Genomic DNA, 24,137 nt, shown 5'->3' with positions numbered 1-24,137 from the left:
TTGGATCCCGTACGATTGTAGAGCACCGACGGAATTAAGCAAGTGTTTTCGCTGCATATTTCAATGAAATCAACAAATAGAAAACCCTTGTCAGTTACAAACATTTTTACTAAACGATCTTCTTTGTTATACCATATCACTAGGACATTTAAATACGGTCACTTCTGGGTTTTGACATCCAAAAATGGTCAGAAAAACATGTTTTCCCTTTATGTCATGCTCCTGTTAATATCATGTTTTCATCTGACAAATGAGAAGTGATATTAAGCGAAATCTACTGTACTGGCAAATAGATTCTGCGTATACATAATGGTGACTGTATGGTGCTCTGCAAGGGGAAGTGCTTTGAAATCAGACTGGAGCACAGAGGAAGAAGAAGACGATATAACAGTGTACAAAGATAACAAGGACAGCTTTCATAAAAGATTAACAACCGTTTATTTTTAATACTTTTTTTTACATAAAAACACCTCACTGTAGGCAACATCTCACTATACGTTTTGATGTGTAATACCTAGCTATACAGTTTATCTATGAACATAAGTATATTCTACTACAAGTCCTGCAGTACCTCACCAACTTACAATTCACACATTCTGATTTTACCATGAAACCTTTCATCAACAAAATGGTTTTCTAAACATGAAACTATCAAAACAAGATCCCGGGGTATGTTTCATGTTTTACGGATTGTCAGACTGATGATAATATAAAAACTATGCAAGATTTTCTAAAGATGTTGCATTATAAAGCAATCTAATACTCAATTTAAATAGCATTGTTTCAGGAGAGATTTCCCCGATTTTTACACACGCACTATATATAAATGGTAATATTTAGTCTGCAGAGACAATCCCTCAATGACCATTGTTCCCACAAACTGGAGTTATCATCTCATAACCTGACTACAGAAGGTGACGAAGACTCATGACGTTTATAATATTAAATATGGGTGGATCGATGCCAAATTTTTGCCAATGCGACACATTTGTGTGACGTCATCAACAGTAGATGTAGACTTATGCAAATTTCAGGTTGTTACTCTTAATTAACTGATCACACATAACCAAGTGTTTGAAATAAAATCTGTCTGCTGATCAGTTTAATGATTAAAATAGTTATAAATGTATAGAACCATTCACAGAAAATTACTAAATATGAGAAACAGTTGTCTATTTCAGTCAGGTTATGAGCTGACAACTGACAAGTTGAGCCTGAGGAAATTTATCAGATGGCTTTAACTCATTTACCCCTGAAGACACATTTGAACTCTTCCAATTCAAAGGTTGGAATAGTTCATTATGAAATTTCAGGGGTGAATGAGTTAATCATGTAATACATGTACATGCATTTGAAAAACAGCTATGGGGGAAATAATCAGGCTATTTTTCAAATTGATATTTATCAATAAGCCCAAATCTAGATAAGAAATTTTATGAATTATCTATACAGATTTGTCAACATTTAATCAGCGTCTTGATATTTTCTTAAGACATGCATGTAATAAATCACCATGGTAACGGTAGCAACCATTACAATGTTTGTCAGTGCTTCTCCACAGCACCATGCTTCAGTGCTTTCAAATTTTTCACAGGTAAACCATGAGGCAAAAAGTCCAAAGAGTTTACACTTACAATGACCTCTATTGGACAATAGCACTGTAAAATATCAGTTTGCACTAAAAAATGTGAGGAGTTCTTCTTATTTAAAAATTCAAAATTAGTGTGAACAATTTTGGAGTCTCTGCACAAAATAGGAATAGTNGGGGGGGTGCAGTGTTGACTGCATCACACAATTCTGGTGAACTAAAAAAAAAATGTGATTCCAATGCAGGTTTTCCATATTGGGTTGTTAATGAGATGCCTGTATTCCTCTCCGAAAGTCAAAATGATATACATGTACACGTTTACATATATATCAAGTATATGTGAAAAATCAGTCTCTGTTACAGGAATGAGGTCAATACAATTATTTATCAACCTTTGAAATATCATGCTTCCCTCGACTTCCAACCTCAGAATATATTACGCAATTTATGAATTATTCTATTAACCTCAAAAGTTGTTATTAATTGCTTATATGACACTAAACATACAAAATCAAATACGAAGAATCTGAGCTCAATCCATTGGCCGAATAGAATTTTTATGAGGTGAAGAAATCAAGTTAATTCTCCTCCCAGCTTAAGCTGATGACAGTGTTATAAGTTAACTTATATTGTTTGAAGAAAGCTCTTGGGGAAAAATAAAACATTGCAAAATAAAAACCAATTAAAAAATATTTATTTTTTTGATAAATGGACTCCCTAGAAAATCCCTGTTTGAGCTATTTTTATATACATACCCATTAGTGGTTACTCATGCTGATGTAACGTTTTATCAACTTCCCTGTGTCCTGCTCAGGTCACACAGCAGGTTTCAGTTGATAAGATTGCAGAATCAGGAAGTCATGTAATAAACATGTATAATACATCATTAATCGATTAATCATCAGTTGTTGTCAAAAGAATGCTTCACATGATACGGTCTCAAAACCGGTCAAAGCTAACAGTAACAACATGTTTTCCAATATAAAGGTCAACTTCAAGTTAGACCAATGATTTAAGACATTGAGAGCATTCATTAAGGACTTATTATTTCCTTTAGCTTGGTCGTTATAAGTACATTATAATGCAAATATTAAATCTATATACGTGTTAACAATTCGAAAATATGTCGCAAAATACAACAAGATTTTAATCTAAGTAGCACTTAAAATTACCTCTTTGTGACATAATAGTGTAAAATGTCATAGCTGAAATCTACTCTGTAATTAATGGAATTTGAGCAAAAAGTAATATGTAGGAGATGTTTCTGATATCAGAGTCAAAAATGAGGGTAATCTAAACATCAAGATATGACAACTAAACAAGTATATATATGCTAGTATGCGAGTTATGATTGACTTGCTTAAGTAGGTAGGCCTTAATAAAAAGGGTTTGGCTGGTGTGAATGGCCACCATTTAATCTGGCAAATATTTGATAAATACCTGATATGATACACCAGATAGACCAGAGCATAAATATATTTTACTATAACTGTGTTTTATATCTTAATCTACTCTGTGATATAAAATATGATTGATGTTGAATTTTATGACCGGTGATACGAATAGAAGACAAACTCACATCCAAATGTTCGAGGGGGAGGGAGAGGGGGAGGTGGGAATATCATTCTTATCAAGTAAACAGTGCAACATGACTGAAATAAGACTTTCATAGTGATGAATACCATGATTTGTATAACTGTTGTAACGGCTAAGAAAGTTGAGGGGAGAATACTGCCTTACTGTCAAGCTACAGCTTTTAAAACAATGTGGTATAACCCGGGGACTGGCTCACTAGTTCAGCAACGTCGAGCGTGGTCAGTAGCTAGACGAGTGAGCGCCCGCACATTACACTGTTTTCTAGATTATGACAAAAACTAAACTTCTGGATCAACATAAACCTGAAGAGGTTCTAACTTTTCACTGACATCGGGATCACAGTGACAAGATTAAACTTTAATATTTATGTCTGCAGTGATCCATCTTAGAGAAAAATCAGGTATTTGGCTAAGGATTCTAGCTTCAGAAAGTCAGGAAAATTAATTCTTGAAGGAAATCTAAGGTGGAAAATTCTATCTTGCAGAAAGTCTAAGGTTTTGAGGATTCTTTTTTACAGGAAGTATAAGGTGGGAAAATTCCATCTAATGATCTTACAGGTAATAGGAAGCTAAATGTGGAGGATACTATCCTACATGAAGTCCTATGGCAGGAGGACACTATCCTACAGGAAGTCCTATGGCAGGAGGACACTATCTTACAGGAAGTCCTATGGCAGGAGGACACAATCCTACAGGAAGTCCTATGGCAGGAGGACACTATCCTACAGGAAGTCCTATGGCAGGAGGATACTATCCTACAGGAAGTCCCATGGCAGGAGGACACTATCCTACAGGAAGTACTAGGGCAGGAGGATTCTATCCTACAGGAAGTCCAAGGGCAGGAGGACACTATCCTACAGGAAGTACTATGGCAGGAGGGCACTATCCTACAGGAAGTCCTATGGCAGGGGGGTTCTATCCTACAGGAAGTCCTATGGCAGGGGGATACTATCCTACAGAAAGTCCTATGGTGGGAGGATTTTATCCTACAGGAAGTCCTATGGCAGGAGGATTTTCTCCTACAGGAAGTCCTATGGTTGGAGGATTTTATCCTACAGGAAGTCCTATGGTGGGAGGATTTTATCCTACAGGAAGTCCTATGGCAGGAGGACCCTATCTTACAGGAAGTCCTATGGCAGGAGGACACAATCCTACAGGAAGTCCTATGGCAGGAGGACACTATCTTACAGGAAGTCCTATGGCAGGGGGACACAATCCTACAGGAAGTCCTATGGCAGGAGGACACTATCCTACAGGTAGTCCTATGGCAGGAGGATACTATCCTACAGGAAGTCCTATGGCAGGGGGATACTATCCTACAGAAAGTCCTATGGTGGGAGGATTCTATCCTACAGAAAGTCCTATGGTGGGAGGATACTATCCTACAGGAAGTCCTATGGCAGGAGAATAATATCCTTCAGGAAGTCCTATGGCAGGAGGATTCTATCCTACAGGAAGTCCTATGGTGGGAGGATTCTATCCTACAGGAAGTCCTATGGTGGGAGGATTCTATCCTACAGGAAGTCCTATGGTGGGAGGATTTTATCCTACATGAAGTACTATGGCAGGAAGATTCTATCCTACAGGAAGTCCTATGGCAGGAAGACAATATCCTACAGGAAGTACTATGGCAGGAGGACACTATCCTACAGGAAGTCCTATGGCAGGAGGATTTTCTCCTACAGGAAGTCCTATGGTTGGAGGATTTTATCCTACAGGAAGTCCTATGGCAGGAGGACACTATCCTACAGGAAGTCCTATGATGGGAGGATTCTATCCTACAGGAAGTCCTTTGGTGGGAGAATTATATCCTACAGGAAGTCCTATGGCAGGAGGATACTATCCTACAGGAAGTCCTATGGTGGGTGGATTCTATCCTACAGGAAGTCCTATGGTGGGAGGATTCTATCCTACAGGAAGTACTATGGAAAGATTACAAAATGAGAATACAAAGAAGGTAAATAATAACTAAATCTATCAGTTCCTTGAGTTAAATATAGGACAAACAATGCAACTGGAATAAGCTATTACATATACATGTATACTGTTTAAATCTTTGGTTTTACTCAATGTTGGTTTTTGGGAGGAAAGTATGCTAGGTCTGTTAAGTATACGTATGGGTGTTTTAATTGATTAGATATGTCAACTAATAAAAGAGAAACCTACTACATTCACAGGTTCATTAAATATTACATAAATATTACAAAAAACAATGATGTATACCATACCTACATAGCATACAAGTATAATCAACAAAACAGAAACACATCTAAACAGAGCATAACATGTATACAGTGCATTACAATAGTTACCCTCAGTTAAGTTTCAACAAAGCAATCTGAAAATTAAAAAATATACTCGTTTTTTTTTAAATTTCAGCATAACTTCCAAAATTACAATCATTCTTTCTTTGGATTTCTGGTTGGAGACATTTTCTATATGTACTGAATAAAAGGAAGTATAAATTAATAAATTAATTTTACAACAAATGTGACATAAGTAGGTTTTTTCAACTGCTATTGATTACAATTGTTGACCCAGAATTAAAGGCACAGAGTGTTTTAATGAGGTAAGTAACTGGAGTACCAAAAGAAAACCCAAATGGTCACAAAGGAGACCTTAATAAACAGAGGCCATCTTGGTGAAGAGCAAGTCACATGTCCTTTGTGCACCAGACCCCGGAAGTTCTGAACTTTATTTGTTTGTGTTTTACATCCTTATTAACAGCCTTGATCAATTAAGGATGTGCCAGGTTTTGGTGGTGGGAGAAAGCCAGAGTTCCTGGGAAAAACCACCGACCAATGGCCAGTGCCTGACGACTGCCCCACATAGGTCTTGAACCTGTAACCCAGCGGTGGAGGGCTTTTTTTCCTGACAATTCTGTTGAATTCTGATGTTGATGAATTGCATAAGCCATAGGCTGGTTGTTAGATCCCTTTCATCGATGATTAATTAATTGCAAGATCGGTGGGAAACATTGTAAAATATAAATACTGGCTCTATACTCAACCTAACAACATGCATGTAAAAAATCCTATTTTGAGTACAATGTATCACATTTCTTAGTGAGCTGTTAAAGTTTCTATTTACAATGAAAACTATCTTAAGCAAACTCTTTAAAGACATGACAGGTGTTTTGGTCAGAGTCGACAGAACAGTTAAATAGGCATTGATCAATTTATAATTACATAGTAATATACACAGTGTGGCTAGTTTACAAGCTTCTAGGTGATTCAGATTTCAGGTAAGACAGGCTACTCAAAATCACTTTACCAGGGTAAGTTTATCTTCCCTAAAATTAAAACATAGTGCTTGATGAATAAAACCAGCGCTGAAAAGTAATAACAATGACTGAATTACTGAATTGTTTCAGAATGGAGGTAATGGCCTCGCATGCACACCCTTTCACACACTGATGTTATCATATAAGTCATTCTTCTTGTATTTTCATATAACATAATCAACCGTCGAAGTATCTTGAAGGTGTAATACCCAAACTGTAACAGGTTTTGGTAAAAAAAACAGACTCTGGACTCCAGAAGGCCACACTATGGACACATACACATGTCAGTTTAGCGGTTACCAGTGATCAGCACAGTTCAGACTTGTTACATTTTCCCCTCCTTAATATTTAATATTGGTCACTACCATACACATGCACCTATACAAGCTTGCTTCTGTGCATAAAACTCCAAATTAGAATTTGAACCAAAGTCTCTTAGAGGCGTCCTTGATTATGAGATTTGAGAGCAGAGTCACCATGTCTTTGTACATGTGTTAAAACAACGCTTAGTGTTCTTACCTTTTCTCACCAATACTCTAGTAACGTTGTGCAATGGAATGTGACAAGCAAATTGTAACACTTAATCTCAAAACCCAGTGATACAGAATAATTCCGAGAAGGTCTGATTTTATAGAATGATAAATACAGTCTCCATTTCATTTTCATTGTAGCAACAATTGACTTGAGCAGTGATACCATTTGGGTGCTTAAATCCCTTACAGCTTAACGGTGGTATAGTTCGAGGATTTTGACCTTACAACACAACACTCATCCTCGATTTCCAGGGGTTACGATCACCTACACTCTCTACACAGCTGCTACAATTCAGCATTCTTCACATATCCCCTTGTCATATTGTTGCAGCACTTATATATTGGTATTGTTCATAGACAAGGCTCCACCATCAATGACCTTAGTGACCCCTAATTGAGCCAGGGTCAGCAGCCGCAGCGAGACTCTTCATTCATATGTACAGTCTGAGACTTGAGATGGACTGTACCTGGACTGACAGACTGTTTCATCGACTCTGAGAATCCGTCCAACTCAGAATGTTTGGCCATCATCTCCTCCATCAGAAACCTGCAATGTTCATCATTAAATCACTGATAGGAATGTTTTTATTTTCTATATTCGCCCAGCTAGAAACAAAAGACTTTAACGATAATTAAGTAATTTTGAAATAAATGATAAATAAATTCAATAAAATCGGGCAGAAATTATTTCATGCATAATAATTTGATCTACACATGTACAATCAACAGTCACATAAACTGTTACTACAGATGTCCTAGTATGGGCAATTACCCATGGGACTCTTTTTAGTGTGAATGTTGATGTGGTTGGAATACACAGTTTCCAAGTAACGTATTAATTGCTGTGTGAGTCTGTGTTGGTGTTTACCTCATGGATTCCTCTATCATAAGGCCCTCCTTGACCGAAGTTTCTGTCCATCCCACAAAATCATGTTCCTTACACATGTCCTCAATCTCATTCTGCTCGACCTCTCTGTGGCTCAGGTCACACTGAAAGGTCAAACAAGGTTACACAAGGTCAAACATATTCTATTACATAATGTTCATTAAACATTTTATTTTATGGTATAATTAAATATATTTACTACATGGTATTATAAAACATATCCTATTATGCAGTAACACATTTTAAAGCATGGTATAATTAAACTTATTATTTTTTCATATTATTCCCGACAAGTGATTGGCCAGAAGTGAATCACGTGTCCACCGATAAAAACCGATATTGACTTATATTGAGCGCATGATTTTTGTTGAAGGACTGTGTGTTTCTAAAAATAGAATAATGACGTGTCTCCAAACGAACCTATCGTCCCGCTTACGTTGCTTTTTGCTGTGTTTTTTTTCAGATTGCTAACATAACTGTTTTGAAAACAATAAAACAATTGTAGCCTTTGACTTTGGTCAATACCTGGATTTATCGACCCGAGAAAAGATATATTGACCTCGGACTGCGTCCTCTGTCAATATATCTTTTCTCGGGTCGATAAATCAAGGTATCGACCTCAGTCAAAGGCTATAATTGAATATCATTGTGTAACACAGTGCATATATCATTACATGGTATAATTTCTGTTTCCACTTGATCATATCTTTATTTTCATTTTTAATATTGGAAAAATTACACATTTTGACAATAATATTTTAGGTAAACATATGTATTTTGCAAAATTCCTTTGATTTTGAAAAAGATTCTTCAGAATAAGGGTATCAATCTGATCTCTGCCTATGCTGGAATTACATATTATTTACCTTGTTAGCCAGAAGTAAGCATGGCACAGTGGAACCATCAGGCAGTGAACATTTGGCATCAAGGTCTTTTTTCCATTTGACAGCATTTTGAAATGTTGACTTTTGTGTGAGGTCAAACATTATAATACAGGCATGGGCATCTTTGTAATACACTCTGGTCATTGAAGTAAATCTCTCCTGCCCTGCAAATTTCAATCATTTTGAAGGAATAACTAGATTCAATCCATTATAAACTGCATGTATCACAACTTCCAACAATGTATTTGTATGTCTGTATATCTTTATTCTTCACCGTTCTGCTAACTGGTTAACACCCAATTTCTTTTACAGTAATAATTATAGAGCTCCTTGTTTTACCTGCAGCTAATCAGAATTCAATACTACAACAGGTAACAGATTACTTAAAACATAAGGTGATCCTGCATTATCTCAAATTCTACAAAAACTTAAAACACAGTGTTTTAAATCATATACTCAATAAAATCATTAAAACATAGTCCAATAAACTATATATGTATATACCTGCTATATCCCATATCTGTAGCTTGATCGTTTGTGTATCTGACCACTTCACGACCTTCAGGGCAAAGTCAACTGGAAATACAAGCACATTGTTTTATACATGTATCTCTTACAGAATCAAACTAGTTTGTCTTTTCTATAAAGCACTCCTAGGAAAAGCTGTTGTGTGCAGTTGATATAACTCAACTAAACTTGGGTTGAAAAATAAGTATTAGACTCGGGCTTAACTGGCCAGATTGCTCACTTGTTATTTAATGCTGTTGGCAAGCACAACTCCTATCTGTGACCTTCAAAGTAGGTCAAGGACAAATTTATTTTCATAAGTGAATATAAAGCAAGCTAACACTACAGGTTTATAATGTTTTCACATATTTCATACCTGCCAATTCTTTTTTAGATTTCCATGGGGGAGGTTACGTATATATATGTACTTGTGTTCAGAATTTAATGCATAAATAAAATGCGTGTATGTACACTCTAGGGAAAAATAACACTTTTAAATTGCATTGTTTGAGCTGTTCCTTCAGTTAAAATCATGAGATCCTAAAAAATAGGACTGCCCGGGGGCCTGCTGTTTAGAAAATTCACTGGTTGAAAAGGGAATGCTCAATTTAAGGGTCCAAAATCAGGAGTCATTTAACCTCTACCATGTTGAAAGTGAGTAAATGTTATTGATTGAGCAAACTGACAATAGAACTTCATTCTACTGTACTACTGCCAATTAGACAGCCACAGGTCAGCATTATAATACAGGCCCACCATATGCCTAACTATACCCCCACATTCTATTTGCGGTAACAGTAACCTTGACCTTAGAAACTGTTTTAACTCCTACATATCACAGCTTATCACCACATCAGATTTCAAAAACAAATTCCAAAACTAGTTTTTTAGATTACAATATATAGTTACAGTAAACGAAAGTGTGGATGGACAGACAGGCAAGCAGAATGACAGACAGATACTGTAATTACTTCACAACACCTGCTTCTCATTCAGACAATCATTAAAATGTTTCACTTTTAGCACATTTGAATCATGCAACTTTGAAAATGGCTCAAGGTTATTCATTAGAACAAACATGATAGTCATCCATCATAGCTATTGCCTATTACTAAGGTAATAATATGATAACCTTTTGCCCCTTGGTTTTTCAGAAGAAGTTGTTTAAAAATTAAAGAATATTTGACCCCTAAGCCTGTAATAGAGGCCCAGGTAATTCTTTTCATTCATATTGATAACTCTTAATTGCAATATACTGGCAAAACAACATCACCATATGGCGTTTGGTTATTTAAAAGAACTTATTTAAAGAAAAATAGTTGACGTCGAGTGACGAATGCTGCAACATAGCATAAGCAGTTAAATTTCAGTCCTTGTGAACAGAGTTTAACAATAAAACCCGGCCCCTTGTTGCGTTGAAACAGCCATTAACTCATTCATCCCTGAAGACACATTTTAACTCTTCCAATTCAACTGTTGGAATAGTTCATTATGAAATTTCAGGGCTGAATGAGTTGAGGGCTTCTATATAATGGTACTTAGTGCTTACCTCCAATGGTCATCTTGTAGTCCCGACGGTAGGAATCGTTGACGTACCGCTGTACAAACGAGGTCTTCCCCACCGTTGGGTCGCCTATGATAATTATCTTGAACAGAATCTCAGTCATGACTGTTGCTACTTTTACATTTATGTTGTACTTTGGTTCAACATTGACTTGTCAACATAAGGTCTCACTTCCTTTGTAAAAACATGTATCGCACTGCTAAATTAGTTTTAACTAAATAGTTCATTATTTCATCCAAGAAATCTAAGGACTAGTCGTCGGTATGTCAGCTTGGTTTAATAATTCCCAGATTCTGAAATGAAAAAAAGATAAATCGTTAAAGAATTACATAACATTATCCATGACACCCAAGAACAGTAGTATTTGAAGTGTAGTATGCTAAACACACCATTGTTTTCGCCAGTACAGAAATATTCTGGATCCAAATCTTTTGTAGGTAATAAAATCAATGCTAATTCCAACCTCATGATCATGCAAAAGTATGACCATTCAAAAATTTGATTCTGTTTCTATAATTAGAGTCTGCACTGACTAACATTTTTGACAATCATTGTTCCTACCATCACCTGATTTACCACAAAACGTGATATATGTTCCCGTGACATGAACCAAAATATTTACATATGGGTTAGATAAAAAACGTTTTTTTTCTCCAAAAATGTGACTGTCACACATTTGTGTGATATCAATAAAGATATAAATGAGTAGAATAACCCAAGTAAACCATGTGTCCTCAAAATCCACGCCATTACAGTGTAAACCAACCAAGCATTAACATTTTTCTGATATGATCATGATACGTCCAACGATACAAAAACCTTCATAATGATTACCTTTCTATTTTGGAGAGAACTCATGTTTAGACTAGTATGGTGAATGGATTTTTTTTGTTATCAGATTGGAAATTTATATATGCTCCACAGAGGATGATTAACATAGAAAACCTTTCAACAGAATAGTAATTTATGGCTTGTGTAGTTACTTGTACAGAATATTCATGATCAGCGAACATTATTTTTATATCTTACATTCATATTTGTATGGAGTATTTATTTCAAGATATATTTATTAACAAAAGCAGGATAAGGTAAAGGGCAGATGACCGGATGGACACATTTGAAAAGATGCTTCTTTTTACTCCCAATTCTCTTTGATTTCTGATAAATCAATGGTAATTTTGAACGTGTTAAAAGATGTAAAATAACAATCTAAGCAGTGTAACAGGAAAGAGAATAGTGTGCTTCCACCAGAGAACGAACCTGTGATCTCCAGATTCCTAGTCGGAAAAGGGAAATTCCCTCTAGCTTGAAGCTAGAAGGCGACCTTAATCCTAGGTACAATTTAAAATTTGCCACAAGCAGTTATAGTTCTGATGCAAGATGCTTCATCCTTCTTCTTTAGACTGAATTTCAGGAGTAGCTGCTGGTAACAGTACTGGTGTGGGAGTTATTGGAAACTTCACTGGCTCAGTTCACTTGGACCGGAGTTGTGGGAGTTATTGGAAACTTCACTGGCTCAGTTCACTTGGACCGGAGTTGTGGGAGTTATTGGAAACTTCACTGGCTCAGTTCACTTGGACTGGATTTATGGGAGTTATTGGAAACTTCACTGGCTCAGTTCACTTGGACCGGATTTGTGGGAGTTATTGGAAACTTCACTGGCTCAGTTCACTTGGACCGGATTTGGCCGAGTGGCTTAACAATCGAGTCCTTCCATGCAAACGTTCAACTTTCAATCCCTGCAGTCCTTGTGTGATGGACTTTCAAAGAGAGATTTTCCCTCTTCTCCATGAATCTTCCATATCGCAGATAGAGTATAAAACGTCTGAGGTGGGTGCTACAGTGTCTGTGCTGATACATTCAAGTGATGTGACACTTTGGAAAAATGATGCCCGGCCGTTTGAAGCACATTCCCACCAGAAAACAGACCCTTTTTTATATGCCTCCAGCACACAAGCACATGCACAAAACAAACCTAGACCGAGTTTCCTCTGGCTCTGACACCAGACTTAGACATTTTGAGCCACACCAGAATCTATCTGTCAAAATGTCTGAGCCTGCCAGGTGTCGAGGTCAGAGAAAACTCTGGCTAATAACAAACCAAAGAAACTCAACACACGATACCATGTCATGTACATCAGGGTATCAGTGCCATGAGTGTCTGTCCATTCATCTACCCATTAGATTAACCTTATCCTGCCTTCATTAAAAATAAATGTATCTTGATAAAAACTGAGAGAAATACTACAAGCAAATTTAACTTGAATGTTACTGTTTTATACCATACATGGATTAATTGATACTCTCCGCTCAAACATCGAGTCCAACTGATTGTCCTCAATCTAATTAGAAGTCTATACCATAGCGGAACTGAGTTTGTTAATGACTTAATGAATATTATATTTTTCTTTCTTTCTCTGGAGTATAATGGAATCTAAATACTTAGAAATACCATCAATAATAGGCATAATGCTTAATATTCTGATGAAAAAGGGAAATATTACCAAACAGTGTCCATCTTTGATGCATATGGTAATTGTTATTTTAATGTTGTTCAACAAAATGTATTTATGGACAATGGACTGAATTATAAGTTGTCTAAAACTGAGGAATAATATTTGAATATTTCTTTTACAAAGTTACAATTATTCAACGACAGATGTATTTCATCATGTACTGAATCTGATCATGAATATACTTTTCTTATCATGCTAGCTCATGTATGCATAACCCTTTTTTAACAATGGTCATGGATTTCCTGGTCATATCAGTATACTGATAATAGCTTTAACCTAAAATATCTTATCATGATAGCATTGTCAGTAGTAAATATTAAATGATTGACTTTCATTAAAAAAAATTTTTTTTTTGATAATGCATGTAGTTTTTACAAAAAAATTGAATATATCCAGAGATTGAGTGAAACAGAACAAATTAAATATATAATCACCTCGTTGCTATGTTGATACTTCATCGCTGTTCGGTATGAAAAATAAACTCCCACAAACAACCTTTTTAATGCTAAAATGCAGCATAATCCTTGAGGGGGCCATTGATCCCTCAAAACTGAAATTGGCCCCTCCATGTTCCAATTTTCTTTAAATTTTACATAGAATGACCCCTCTTAATTTTGATATTGACTAAAAATTGCTGAAAATGGCCTACTGCATGCTCTCAAAGTCCAGGATTTTCCAAGAGCGTGACTAATTAAAAATCAAACCCTTGATATGTAAGTCCCCAAAGTATCCCTAACGGGTATAATTGATGATTTGGAGAGGCTGTTACGACACAGGCTTCACATAAGATCATGCCAGCAGTGATATTGTTTATTTGTTTAAACATATTTTATTGCCAAAAAATGCAAGAGGATTGGGCACAAGTTACATGAACATTATTAACGCCCTTTCCTTATAAGATAAACAATTGTATATACACATCATAAGATGGCTTTCATAGTTTAAATCACTAAGTGATATTGTATTTGCCTCATTATATTTTTTTAGTCACATGGCTTTCTACTATGATGTTTTAATAGTTATTTTGGTGGCTCTTATGTTGGTTATTTGGTTACTTATTAATATCACAACAAAGGTTTAAGTTTATAATAAAATTTAAGAAGTATTGTATATATACATTTGTGTACAAAATTCTAAATCAATTTATTTCAGGGTACTAAAATCACTGGAACCCTATGGGCTTAATAGGCTAATAGCAGGTGCTTAGGCAAATATATTTTATTGACAGCAAATTTTCTGGTCCTGTGTCATTTATCATTCCTGTTGATAATGTTTTGGTTATGTAGTATACTTAGTAGATTTATTTTTTATACGACACAATGATGTCAGATCGTAATAAATTATATTCTTAAACCAAACAAATGTGTCTCAGGGACAGACCCACTGAGGTGGTTCATGAATGCATGAACCAATGTCTGCATGTAGTGCATCAACCTCTATCTATGGGACCTTGAAAATCATTTCTCCTTGAGATTCCAAATTCATACAAACCTCTTTTTGCAAATTAAAGAAATAATTTTGAAAACATTTTGAATTTACTACAATTAAAGAGCATCAGTCATTATCAGTGACATTCGACAAACAGCTCAAATTTAGCGAACATGTGTCTGCAGCCGTCTTCAAAGGAAACAGGATGTTAGGAATTATTTTTAGAACATTTACATTTCTAAATCAATCAACATTCCTATTACTATATAAATCACTTGTCAGACCTCATATTGAGTACTGCTCCACAATATGGTCACCCCTCCTAAAGAAAGACATACATTCACTGGAAAGCATACAGCGATGGGCAACTAAAAGACTAATTACACTGCAAGACTTACCTTACCCAGATTGACTAAAACGACTAGGACTGCCCACACTTGAATATAGAAGACTACAGTCTGATATGATTCAAGTGTACAAAATTCTGAGTGGTGTGGACGATGCAGACAAGTCTAAATTATTTACAGAATCCACCTATCCGGCAACTAGAGGTCACCAGTTAAAGCTCTTTAAGAAACAATGCCGCCTAAACACCACCAAGAACATTTTCAGCAATCGTGTAGTGACAAACTGGAACTATTTATCAGCTGAAGTGGTTAATGTCATTAGTTTGAATAGTTTTAAAAATAGGTAAACGTGCACTGGAAAGATCATGCACACAAATTGTATCCGTCCTTAATCTACGATGTGTAAATAATAATTAATACTATTGTGAAAATTAGACTACACTAGACGTCTAGATATATTTAATGTCATACAATGTATGCCATTCTTCGCGCACTCCATCATTAACCAATCAATTAATGAAATGCAGATAAATAACATCATCACAAGCCATAGGCTTTCCATTGATGTCCTACCTATGAGATATCATTCTGAGTCATGCTGTTAGGAAGGCCCATGACAATGGCATTATAATTTAGCAAATCTAAATACAAATTCAAAATACAGGTCCTTTCACAAAATTATCTTGTCAAAATAACTTAATTTAGTCTCATTAGATCCGATGTAGCTGAATATAATACAAAGTTGAAACCCACAACACTCTTGCACCAGTAAAGAAGCAGACTGTGTCAATCATTTTAACGTTATGCTAGGAAGAGTAGAGTTACAAATCCATAATTATCAGTTCATAGATCCTATATCTGTATATTAAAACATCTTTACCTTTTTTATAGCACTAACGAACGTTACATCGTCGTTCTAATTCACCTATAGTTGTTTACGTCCTTGTTTCAAATCTTCTGTTAGTACCTACATACTTACATCACACTGTAAGTTAAGAGTGCAAGAGATGACAGCCGCACCGCCGGATCATCGGTTCACATAAAAAAAACAGTACTGTAAGTAGCACGAAGCAGGTCACATGTGATAGCCATCATAAACAAATTTCACGTGTCACATGATTTGTTTTTGGTCATGTGATAAAGCCGGAAGTAACAAATGCCGAGTCGCGTTCGATTAGATCGTCTATTTTTCTAATCGGTAAACCTCGGTTGACTCACACTACGCTACGCTCCATCACACATTTGCAAGGTTGCCTCTTCACCCGCACCGCTTACCAAAAGATGAACGACAGAAAGTGCACAACTTTGGTTACAAGACTTAAAAGAGTTGTATACAAAACGGGACACTTCCAAGCGGAAAAAAAGAAAATGACATATTTTTTTTTTCGTGCATTTAATTTTCATTTCATGATACATTTTAATATGACAATTAAATTGTATATTTGCTTTATTGGCCGCTGATCGTGGTTACACGGTCGGTAGGGGAGAGCGGGTTCGGTTGTAATAATCTTTCTTTATTTTGGTTATATCAGAGACACATAAAGTAGTATATATACGTATATCTGTACATCTCTGGTTATATTGAAGAGATAACAGACGCCATCGGATTGTCATAGTATCTCTCTCGGTACAGCCACGGAATGTTAGATTATGTATACGTTAATTCATATGGTATGATAATGACTATCCAAGACGTATGCGTTAATTACTGACGTTAAACGCCCCTGATGTATCTATAAGTCCACGATAGGGCCGGGAGACCGGGGCAACTTCGGCCCATTTTTTTTTTTATTAAAGTCCATACCAAAAACATATTCCCCAAGCGATAAATAAATATGCTTGGGGGGAAAAATTCAATCAGACCAGAATGAAAGGTACCAGAACCGTGGTGTCGTATCAGCACTTAATGTTGATTCTTCTAGAAATAAGCTAGATAATAACTGGAAAAATAAAGAACGTTTCTTCAATTACAAATTAAGCAACAATCAAATCATAGACATTAATGTACATCACGTATACCGGTTGGAAGTATATTTAACAAATTTAATGGCATTTGTCAGTGAAATTCATGTGTATATATTGGAAGAGAAATTCCATGCCTTACAGAAAATTATAACAAAATGGCAAACATGCACGTCCGTATTTGAAGAATTATTCAACTTTTTTCTGTCGGAAGATTAGATGGCCGAACGACCTCCGCCATTGGACAAGCCTGTAAGGTAAGTTCGACCCGCGCTGGAATCATCATAATTATGACGTCTTAAAAGCATGCAACATCTGTTACAATTGGGAAAAAAACTCTTGGAGAAAAATTTAAATGGTCTGAGTCTCCATATGGTTACAACATTAGCCGCTTAATTCCTGCGGGTTCTTCTTTGGGTTACAGGGGAGAGCGACAGATCACAGACTCTTACAGTCTTTTTTAATTATGTGGTATAGTAAAGACAAGTAAATCTTTGCAGAGGAACTGAAAAAATATATTCTCTGCCTAGATACGTATATTACACTGTAATATATAAACCTATAGACTCTGCTCTATTACAATAAATATATTATAGCATAAAGCAGAAAAAAATATCGTTACATTTCAATAATAACAAAAAGAAAGAGAAAACTGCAATATTTTAATCATTATGGTGGAATATATAACTAGGGGTTAACAAATGTTGGAAATTATTAACTCGCGCGAAACAGCATTTGCAGTACGTTTATTCAGGGATGTGTAGTGGTCCACTACACATCCCTGGTTTATTTCTTCCATCATAATTATTTTCTCATCCTAGTTATTCATGTATCGCCTCTATGTTTATGTTTATTTTTTAAGGTCTTCCGCCAGCAGTCTGAATGTAGGATCATCACAATAACAGTATATGCACAGGGTTATGTCTCATTATTTGGAAAAATAAGTATAAAATTATCCGTTCGGAGGCATATTTTGTCCACGGAATTAGATTAAGTTATCTAAGTCCGTGGTCTTACTTACTCCAAAATGCTCTTCCCAGCGTTTCTTAACATAACTGATAAATATGCCTTTTAACCTGTCGCCTCTCAGTTTTTTTCAACCAATATCACCAAAACCCTGTGTATCAAGGGGCCACGTGGATTTGTTGATGTGTGTGCTGTCAAGGTGTGACGTCATATGACTTCCGTCAAGATGGCGACGTCCATGGCGCAGACTAACTTGTCGCTTTTGCGACAGCATCTTTCGATTGCTGTGGGAAACAGCAGTGTCGTTGTTAAAGCCGTAGGAGTCGCAGTAACATGTGGATACTTTTTAACTTTTGCTCAGTCAGTCATACCTTATGTAGCAGTAACACCGGGTTACGTTATTCCACCGAACTTCTGGTTTTGGACATTCTTGACACACGCCTTTATTGAAGTCCATTTCTGGGATGTTCTCGTAGATATTGCTGTGGTTATTCTATGTGGCAAACTGTTAGAACCGTTATGGGGTGCTCTAGACATGCTTTTGTTCTTCTTGATCGTAAATACAGGAGTAGCGGTTGTCACAGCGTTTTCATACTTAGCATTTTACCTTGTGTCAAAAAATGAAGAGTTTTTGTTTGAAACGTACATCCACGGACTCGCTGGGTACATTGCAGGGTTCGCAGTGGCTGTGAAACAAGTCATGCCAGACCATGTGCTCGTTACATCTCCTTTTGGAAAACTCCGAAACACGCACATCCCCTTACTACTGTTGTTTGTGGTGGTTACACTGCGCCTGGCTGGGTTGCTTGATGGACCATATCCCTTCATGTTTGGGTATGGCATCCTTATCAGCTGGATCTACTTGAGATTCTATCAGAAACATACGAATGGAAATAGAGGAGACATGGCAGATAATTTTGGTTTTCCAAGGTAAATTAACAGACAGGTGTAAACATTTATCATACTTCAACAATTCATAGTGTATGTATTCCACCATTTGCTCCATAAGGACAAGTTTTCCATATCAGAATAGTTGACAACCATCCAATAAAAGTTGTTGAAGTGTGTGTACCATCGTGGAATTAGCATGGAAACTTTAAAAGAAAATGTATTCCTGAGATCTCAGATTAATAATTTGAATTCAGATAAAAGTGAATCATGTCATTTCAAAACTGTAAAATTGATTGGCATTGATCTTGGAGTAGCTCTTTTATAACGTTGAAAGTACAGACACCACTGCATATCAGCCTTGAGATTGGTCAGTTTTTGAACCAGTCAAATAGGGAACTGTTAGCCTTGTTAGTTTATGAGTGTTACAAAGAACGACTCACTGCTTTCCGGAAATTTGATCTTAGAAATTACTTACTTTGTGAAAATGTAGATATAACACTGATATGGGCCGTGTCCTGAGTCAACACATATACATTTTTCTCAGGTTAAATTAATATCATAAACTTATATGCATAAATGTACAGTTACTCCTCTTCTGTTTCAGCTTCTTCCCAGGTCAGCTTCAACCCTTTGTTGCTATGTTTTCAAACACTGTTTTCCTGGCCCTTGTGAAGGTAAAGATTTGTAAAAAGCCACAGAGAAAGTATGATGTCAGCTCCCCCTCCACCATCACCATCACCTTACCTGGAACTGACCAGGATGCTGATCGTAGGAGGTAAGTCACACATGCAGATCAGGACAACAAAATACATTATGTATTGTTAACTCATTAACCCCTGAAGAGTGAAGACCCATTTGAACCCTTCCAATTCAAAAGTTGGATTAGTTCATTATGAAATTCAAGGGGTGAATAAGTTAAGCATGCAGACACGAAACACTAATGGTAAGTCAAACATGCACACATCCTTTCACATATCTAGATAGGACACTGGAAAAGGGTTGCATGTAGCACACAGTCTGGCACCAGACAGGACTCGCACACCCACAGCCTCGCACACACACAGCCTCGCACACCCACAGCCTTGCACACCCACAGCCTCGCACACCCACAGCCTCGCACAGATCAGGAAGTGGGATGCAGATGGTACAAGTATTACAAGAGCTTTGAACAGACAGGACCTGATCAGAGACTGTGAGAAACACACAGCCTTGTAAATTAAAAAATAACACAGATTTTTAGTCATTTATATCCAATGTCTGACATGAACAGAATACTAAATAGAGATGGTTATTCACACCAACATAGTCTAGCATAGACATGGACTGAAGATAGTAAGTCACACTCACAAAATGGCACAAGAACATTGCTCAGGTCACTAAACATAAATGATTCAACCCTATTTTTTGTTTTGAATAAAAAAGATTTTATAATTTTTATTGTTTACTTCCAGTATAAGAGAACCATTTCTTGAGTATTAAAATAATTTAAGTCTGTAAAATATCAGATTAATGAGGGGGAATGCTAGCTTATCTCCCCTTGTCAGATTTAGTCCATACTGGTTTTCAAAGCATTAAGTAAATCATTCATTAGCTGTATTTAGTATGCTGTCATTGGTGAAATTGTTAATAAATAGCAATTGAAGATCATGGCAATGAGCTTGTTTATTTTCAATATTTATATTGCTGATATAATATGACATTGTTACAGACAAGTGGCACTCAAGGCTCTGAACGAGAGAATGAACAAGTCGGAACAGCCTGCCAGCTGGCCATCTTTGGTAGATGAGGATGGCAAGGCTTCTCCAGAGAGTAGTGCCTCCCCAGCAAAAGAAAGTCTTGGGAAACCTATTGCCAAACTACCAGACACACAACAAGAACAGAAGCAGGTAGCACAGCCATCCACCAACACAGAAAGCTGAGGGACACAGCAAAATGTCAGCTTGTGTTGGGAAATACTATTACTATCATTAGTGGTTGAACCTTATTTCTCACTTAAATGTAATATACAAAGTGAAACCTTGATTTCTGTAAACTTTGTCTGTGTTTGACATTTTTTTATGAAGACTTAAAATCCAGCAAAAATTTGACGTTTTAGGGACAATGTGACTTTATCACAAATGTTTTACTTTTACTGTAAATTCATAAAACCCACAATTTTTGAAAATTTGAACCAGAAATAGATACATATAATATTGCATGTTGTGGTTCGATTCTATTCCATATAATCCATTGCTATTCCCTGTGTTAAACAGTGTTACACAGATGATGGAAAACTTGGTGTGGCTTATGAAGCCAAACATTGATGGATAGATTATTTAATGTTTATAAAGGAGATTTAACTTTATTTATTTAAGTGTTATGTTTGTATAAAAATGGAATTAATTATGTGATAATTTATGTTGACTATGAAATTTTGGATTTTTCTCTTTATTTAAGACAGCAGAAATGAAAACTTTATAAAACAAATGACCAAAAATGTTCTTCACTAGGCTATAAGGAGGTGTTTTAACAGTTTTTCAGCCTTTAACAACATGGCATAGTTTGAATGTTTCAGGAAAGTTAAGTTATCTTCCTTGCCATTGAAATATAACAAACTACGTTTGTACTTCACAACTGTACCTAGGTAGTCCCACATCCTGTACACCAGACCTGCTATCAGGGTTAGACACCTAACTATTTTCACTTGGTAGTCCACAGGACTAGTTGAATAGATTATTTACTAGTCCTATACATCAATGTAACTAGTCCAAAATTTCCTCAAGGAAATATCTCCAGCATAAAACACAAAAAGACATAAACTGCAGGAGACTCAAAATAACTACTGCCATGAGGTCATGGTGATGTTTTAGAAAAAAATTGACAATGTCATGCAGTATACCTGTATTTTAAGCAGTTTTTCCAAAGGAATTGTTTTTGTTTTATAATCTACCCTATCTATCAAATAATATTGCAATAAAATATTTGTTCACAAGGCCATATAGGAATAGTTAAGTTTGTTGATTCACAAGTCCTTGAAGAAATCTACTTGTCGGATTAGAACACTAGTGTTGGTGTCGAACCCTGGGCTTTGCAGACTAGCGCTACTAAGTTGCATGTATGATAGCAATGTTGCAATTGGTTATTATATGGTTTGTATAAGTGTATAATATTGTATCTAGAATTGCTTGACCGTGGTCAGTGATCAAACTAGACTAGTGTTTTTCTGGAATATTTTTCTATATATTTTCTGTCGAAAACAGAGTAATATTTCACACAAAAATACAGGCCCCAGTTTTATGAATCGTTATTTGGTTTAAGGAAACCTCCATAGGAAAATATTGATTGATATAAAGAAAAACAAGTTAAGGAAATTTCCTTTACTTCAAAAATGCTGTCCAATGGAAAGACTTCAGTTAAGGAATTTCTTCACATTCGTTTAAACTGTGGCCGGTTACCTCCCTTGGCATGACAATATTCCTGATAATGTTCCCTGGTTTCTATTTTTGTGAAATCCTGGCTTGTAATTACACTACATGTAATACTTTCAATACTCAAAACACTATTTAATCATAACATAATACATTACAGATTATTGATCATTTGAGGTTTTTATTTTATATATTTTCCGTCAGGTAAATTTTCTTTGCCATGGTTACTGTATTAAGCATTGTATGCTGTATATAGCTTGTCTGCATATGCATGTACAGGTATGGGCTAATACAATAGTGGTTTATCTGGAGTGTATCCAGTTTTAATTTTTTCATATGATCTTTTGAAAAAGGGAAAGTCATGAATTTCTTTTATAAATAAGTTGATACAATTTACATCCAGTTAAAATCAAGTGAGTCCACTGCCCAGTACTATTACATGTTAGTAAAATTCACTTTGTGTATGTATTATGTAACTCAATTTTTTCGTCATACAGTCCACGTTTTGTGAAAGGTATACATTCATCCAATGAAATAGCATGTAAGCACAAACATGGTAATGAGGATGTACAAAACCTTGAATAGAGGGTGTATAAAGTATTGGAGGTTAAGGTACTGCATGTAGGTACATGTACAGATCATATACTGAAAGACTAAAGTAAGCAGTAAGTCATCAGCCAAAATAGGATGTGGTCAAGCTTGTGATTTTGTTTGCTTTTCTTATAGTATTTTTACCTATTTATCTGTAGTCATTAAGTCTGGTGCTAGCCAGCTTTATCTTTACCTGTCCCTGCATTTGTTGATACCTTAAATTGCATACTTAAGATTTTGGGGCCAAAACTGATTGTGTTTTGACATGGTACAAAAGAACCTATAAAAAGAAAGAAATCGATTAGCTAAATGTAAAGATTCAGTAAAAGAGAGTGTTAATGTGTGAAAAATCATGGCCAGAGGACATGGGCTTCTAAGTCAGTAGTTATTGTAAGGGTATGCGTTGTACATACAGATTTATATGGAGGGCCTTCTGTACTACATATATTTAATTGCATTTATAATTAATCCAGATATTGAGTAGTGTATAACTAAGTTGTAGAATTGCTCTCAGCGGGATGAAAGGTTAGGGATGTCACAGTATTTTGGTAAACTGTTATCTAGTAATACACTGTAATACTGCATTGCATTGCAATATAAAAATGATATATTTCTGTATCTCAATATTTTAGAAAAGTTTATTTTCATGTTTTGTTCATTTTTCAAAATACTACACAATTAAGGAGGAGAAGGACACAAGAGGCAAACAAAAATCTAGTCAATGATTTTTTTTTAATTTCGCATATATTGTTCTTTGGGGTGTACCTAACAAAATATTTAAATTTGAGAATAGGTTTCTGAGCTATTGTTAAAAATATTCTTTGAAAGAGTTACCTCCCGTTGAAGTCCGAAAACTGGAAAAAAAAAAGCCCTTTTTAAGTCCTCAAGGTACCCGCAAAAAAATGCATATAATTTTTTTTTGAATTTATCTGAGAACGATATGATAATGAATATTTTAGACATAATATTTAAAAAAAAATAAAAATGAAAATGACTACCCTTTTTTGCAATAAAAAAAATAAATATGTTTCCAGGGAAAACAAAAAGTTTGTGGGGTTAGAACGACACCCTGTGATACACCCTTTTATGCAGATTTCATGAAAAATGTTAAAATTTCTCTTCTTTTTCAACTCTTTTAACTAAAGGTGCGATTGATTCTTAAATTTGCATTGGTTTTGCAGCAGCCATG

At 35.8% G+C, this 24,137-nt stretch overlaps 3 protein-coding genes across 3 annotated transcripts; 2 read left to right on the top strand and 1 right to left on the bottom strand.

The window, feature by feature from the left end:
* The first annotated feature begins 3,173 nt into the window (after positions 1 to 3,173).
* LOC110462232 lies at positions 3,174 to 4,964 on the top strand. Its single transcript, XM_021516107.1, has 3 exons — positions 3,174 to 3,222; positions 3,712 to 4,010; positions 4,407 to 4,964. Exons 1-3 carry the CDS (start codon positions 3,174 to 3,176, stop codon positions 4,944 to 4,946), a joined length of 888 nt encoding a protein of 295 aa, XP_021371782.1. The 3' UTR covers positions 4,947 to 4,964.
* Positions 4,965 to 7,389: 2,425 nt separating this feature from the next.
* LOC110462230 (ras-related protein Rab-7L1-like) lies at positions 7,390 to 16,247 on the bottom strand. The gene is made up of 6 exons (XM_021516104.1): positions 16,111 to 16,247; positions 10,826 to 11,133; positions 9,274 to 9,345; positions 8,752 to 8,933; positions 7,868 to 7,989; positions 7,390 to 7,546 (listed from the first exon to the last, which is right to left on the bottom strand). The coding sequence occupies exons 2-6, from the start codon at positions 10,941 to 10,943 to the stop codon at positions 7,405 to 7,407; spliced, it is 636 nt and encodes a 211-aa protein (XP_021371779.1). The 5' UTR covers positions 10,944 to 11,133; positions 16,111 to 16,247; the 3' UTR covers positions 7,390 to 7,404.
* Positions 16,248 to 17,997: 1,750 nt separating this feature from the next.
* LOC110462228 (transmembrane protein 115-like) lies at positions 17,998 to 23,921 on the top strand. Its single transcript, XM_021516102.1, has 3 exons — positions 17,998 to 18,989; positions 19,555 to 19,725; positions 20,659 to 23,921. The coding sequence occupies exons 1-3, from the start codon at positions 18,271 to 18,273 to the stop codon at positions 20,867 to 20,869; spliced, it is 1,101 nt and encodes a 366-aa protein (XP_021371777.1). The 5' UTR covers positions 17,998 to 18,270; the 3' UTR covers positions 20,870 to 23,921.
* The last annotated feature ends 216 nt before the right edge of the window (positions 23,922 to 24,137 follow it).

Source organism: Mizuhopecten yessoensis, unplaced genomic scaffold (genome assembly GCF_002113885.1).
Source record: "Mizuhopecten yessoensis strain PY_sf001 unplaced genomic scaffold, ASM211388v2 scaffold10765, whole genome shotgun sequence".
NCBI classification, from domain to species: domain Eukaryota; kingdom Metazoa; phylum Mollusca; class Bivalvia; order Pectinida; family Pectinidae; genus Mizuhopecten; species Mizuhopecten yessoensis.
The sequence above is the reverse complement of the archived record's forward strand: the minus strand, read 5'-3'. Positions and strand labels throughout refer to the sequence as shown.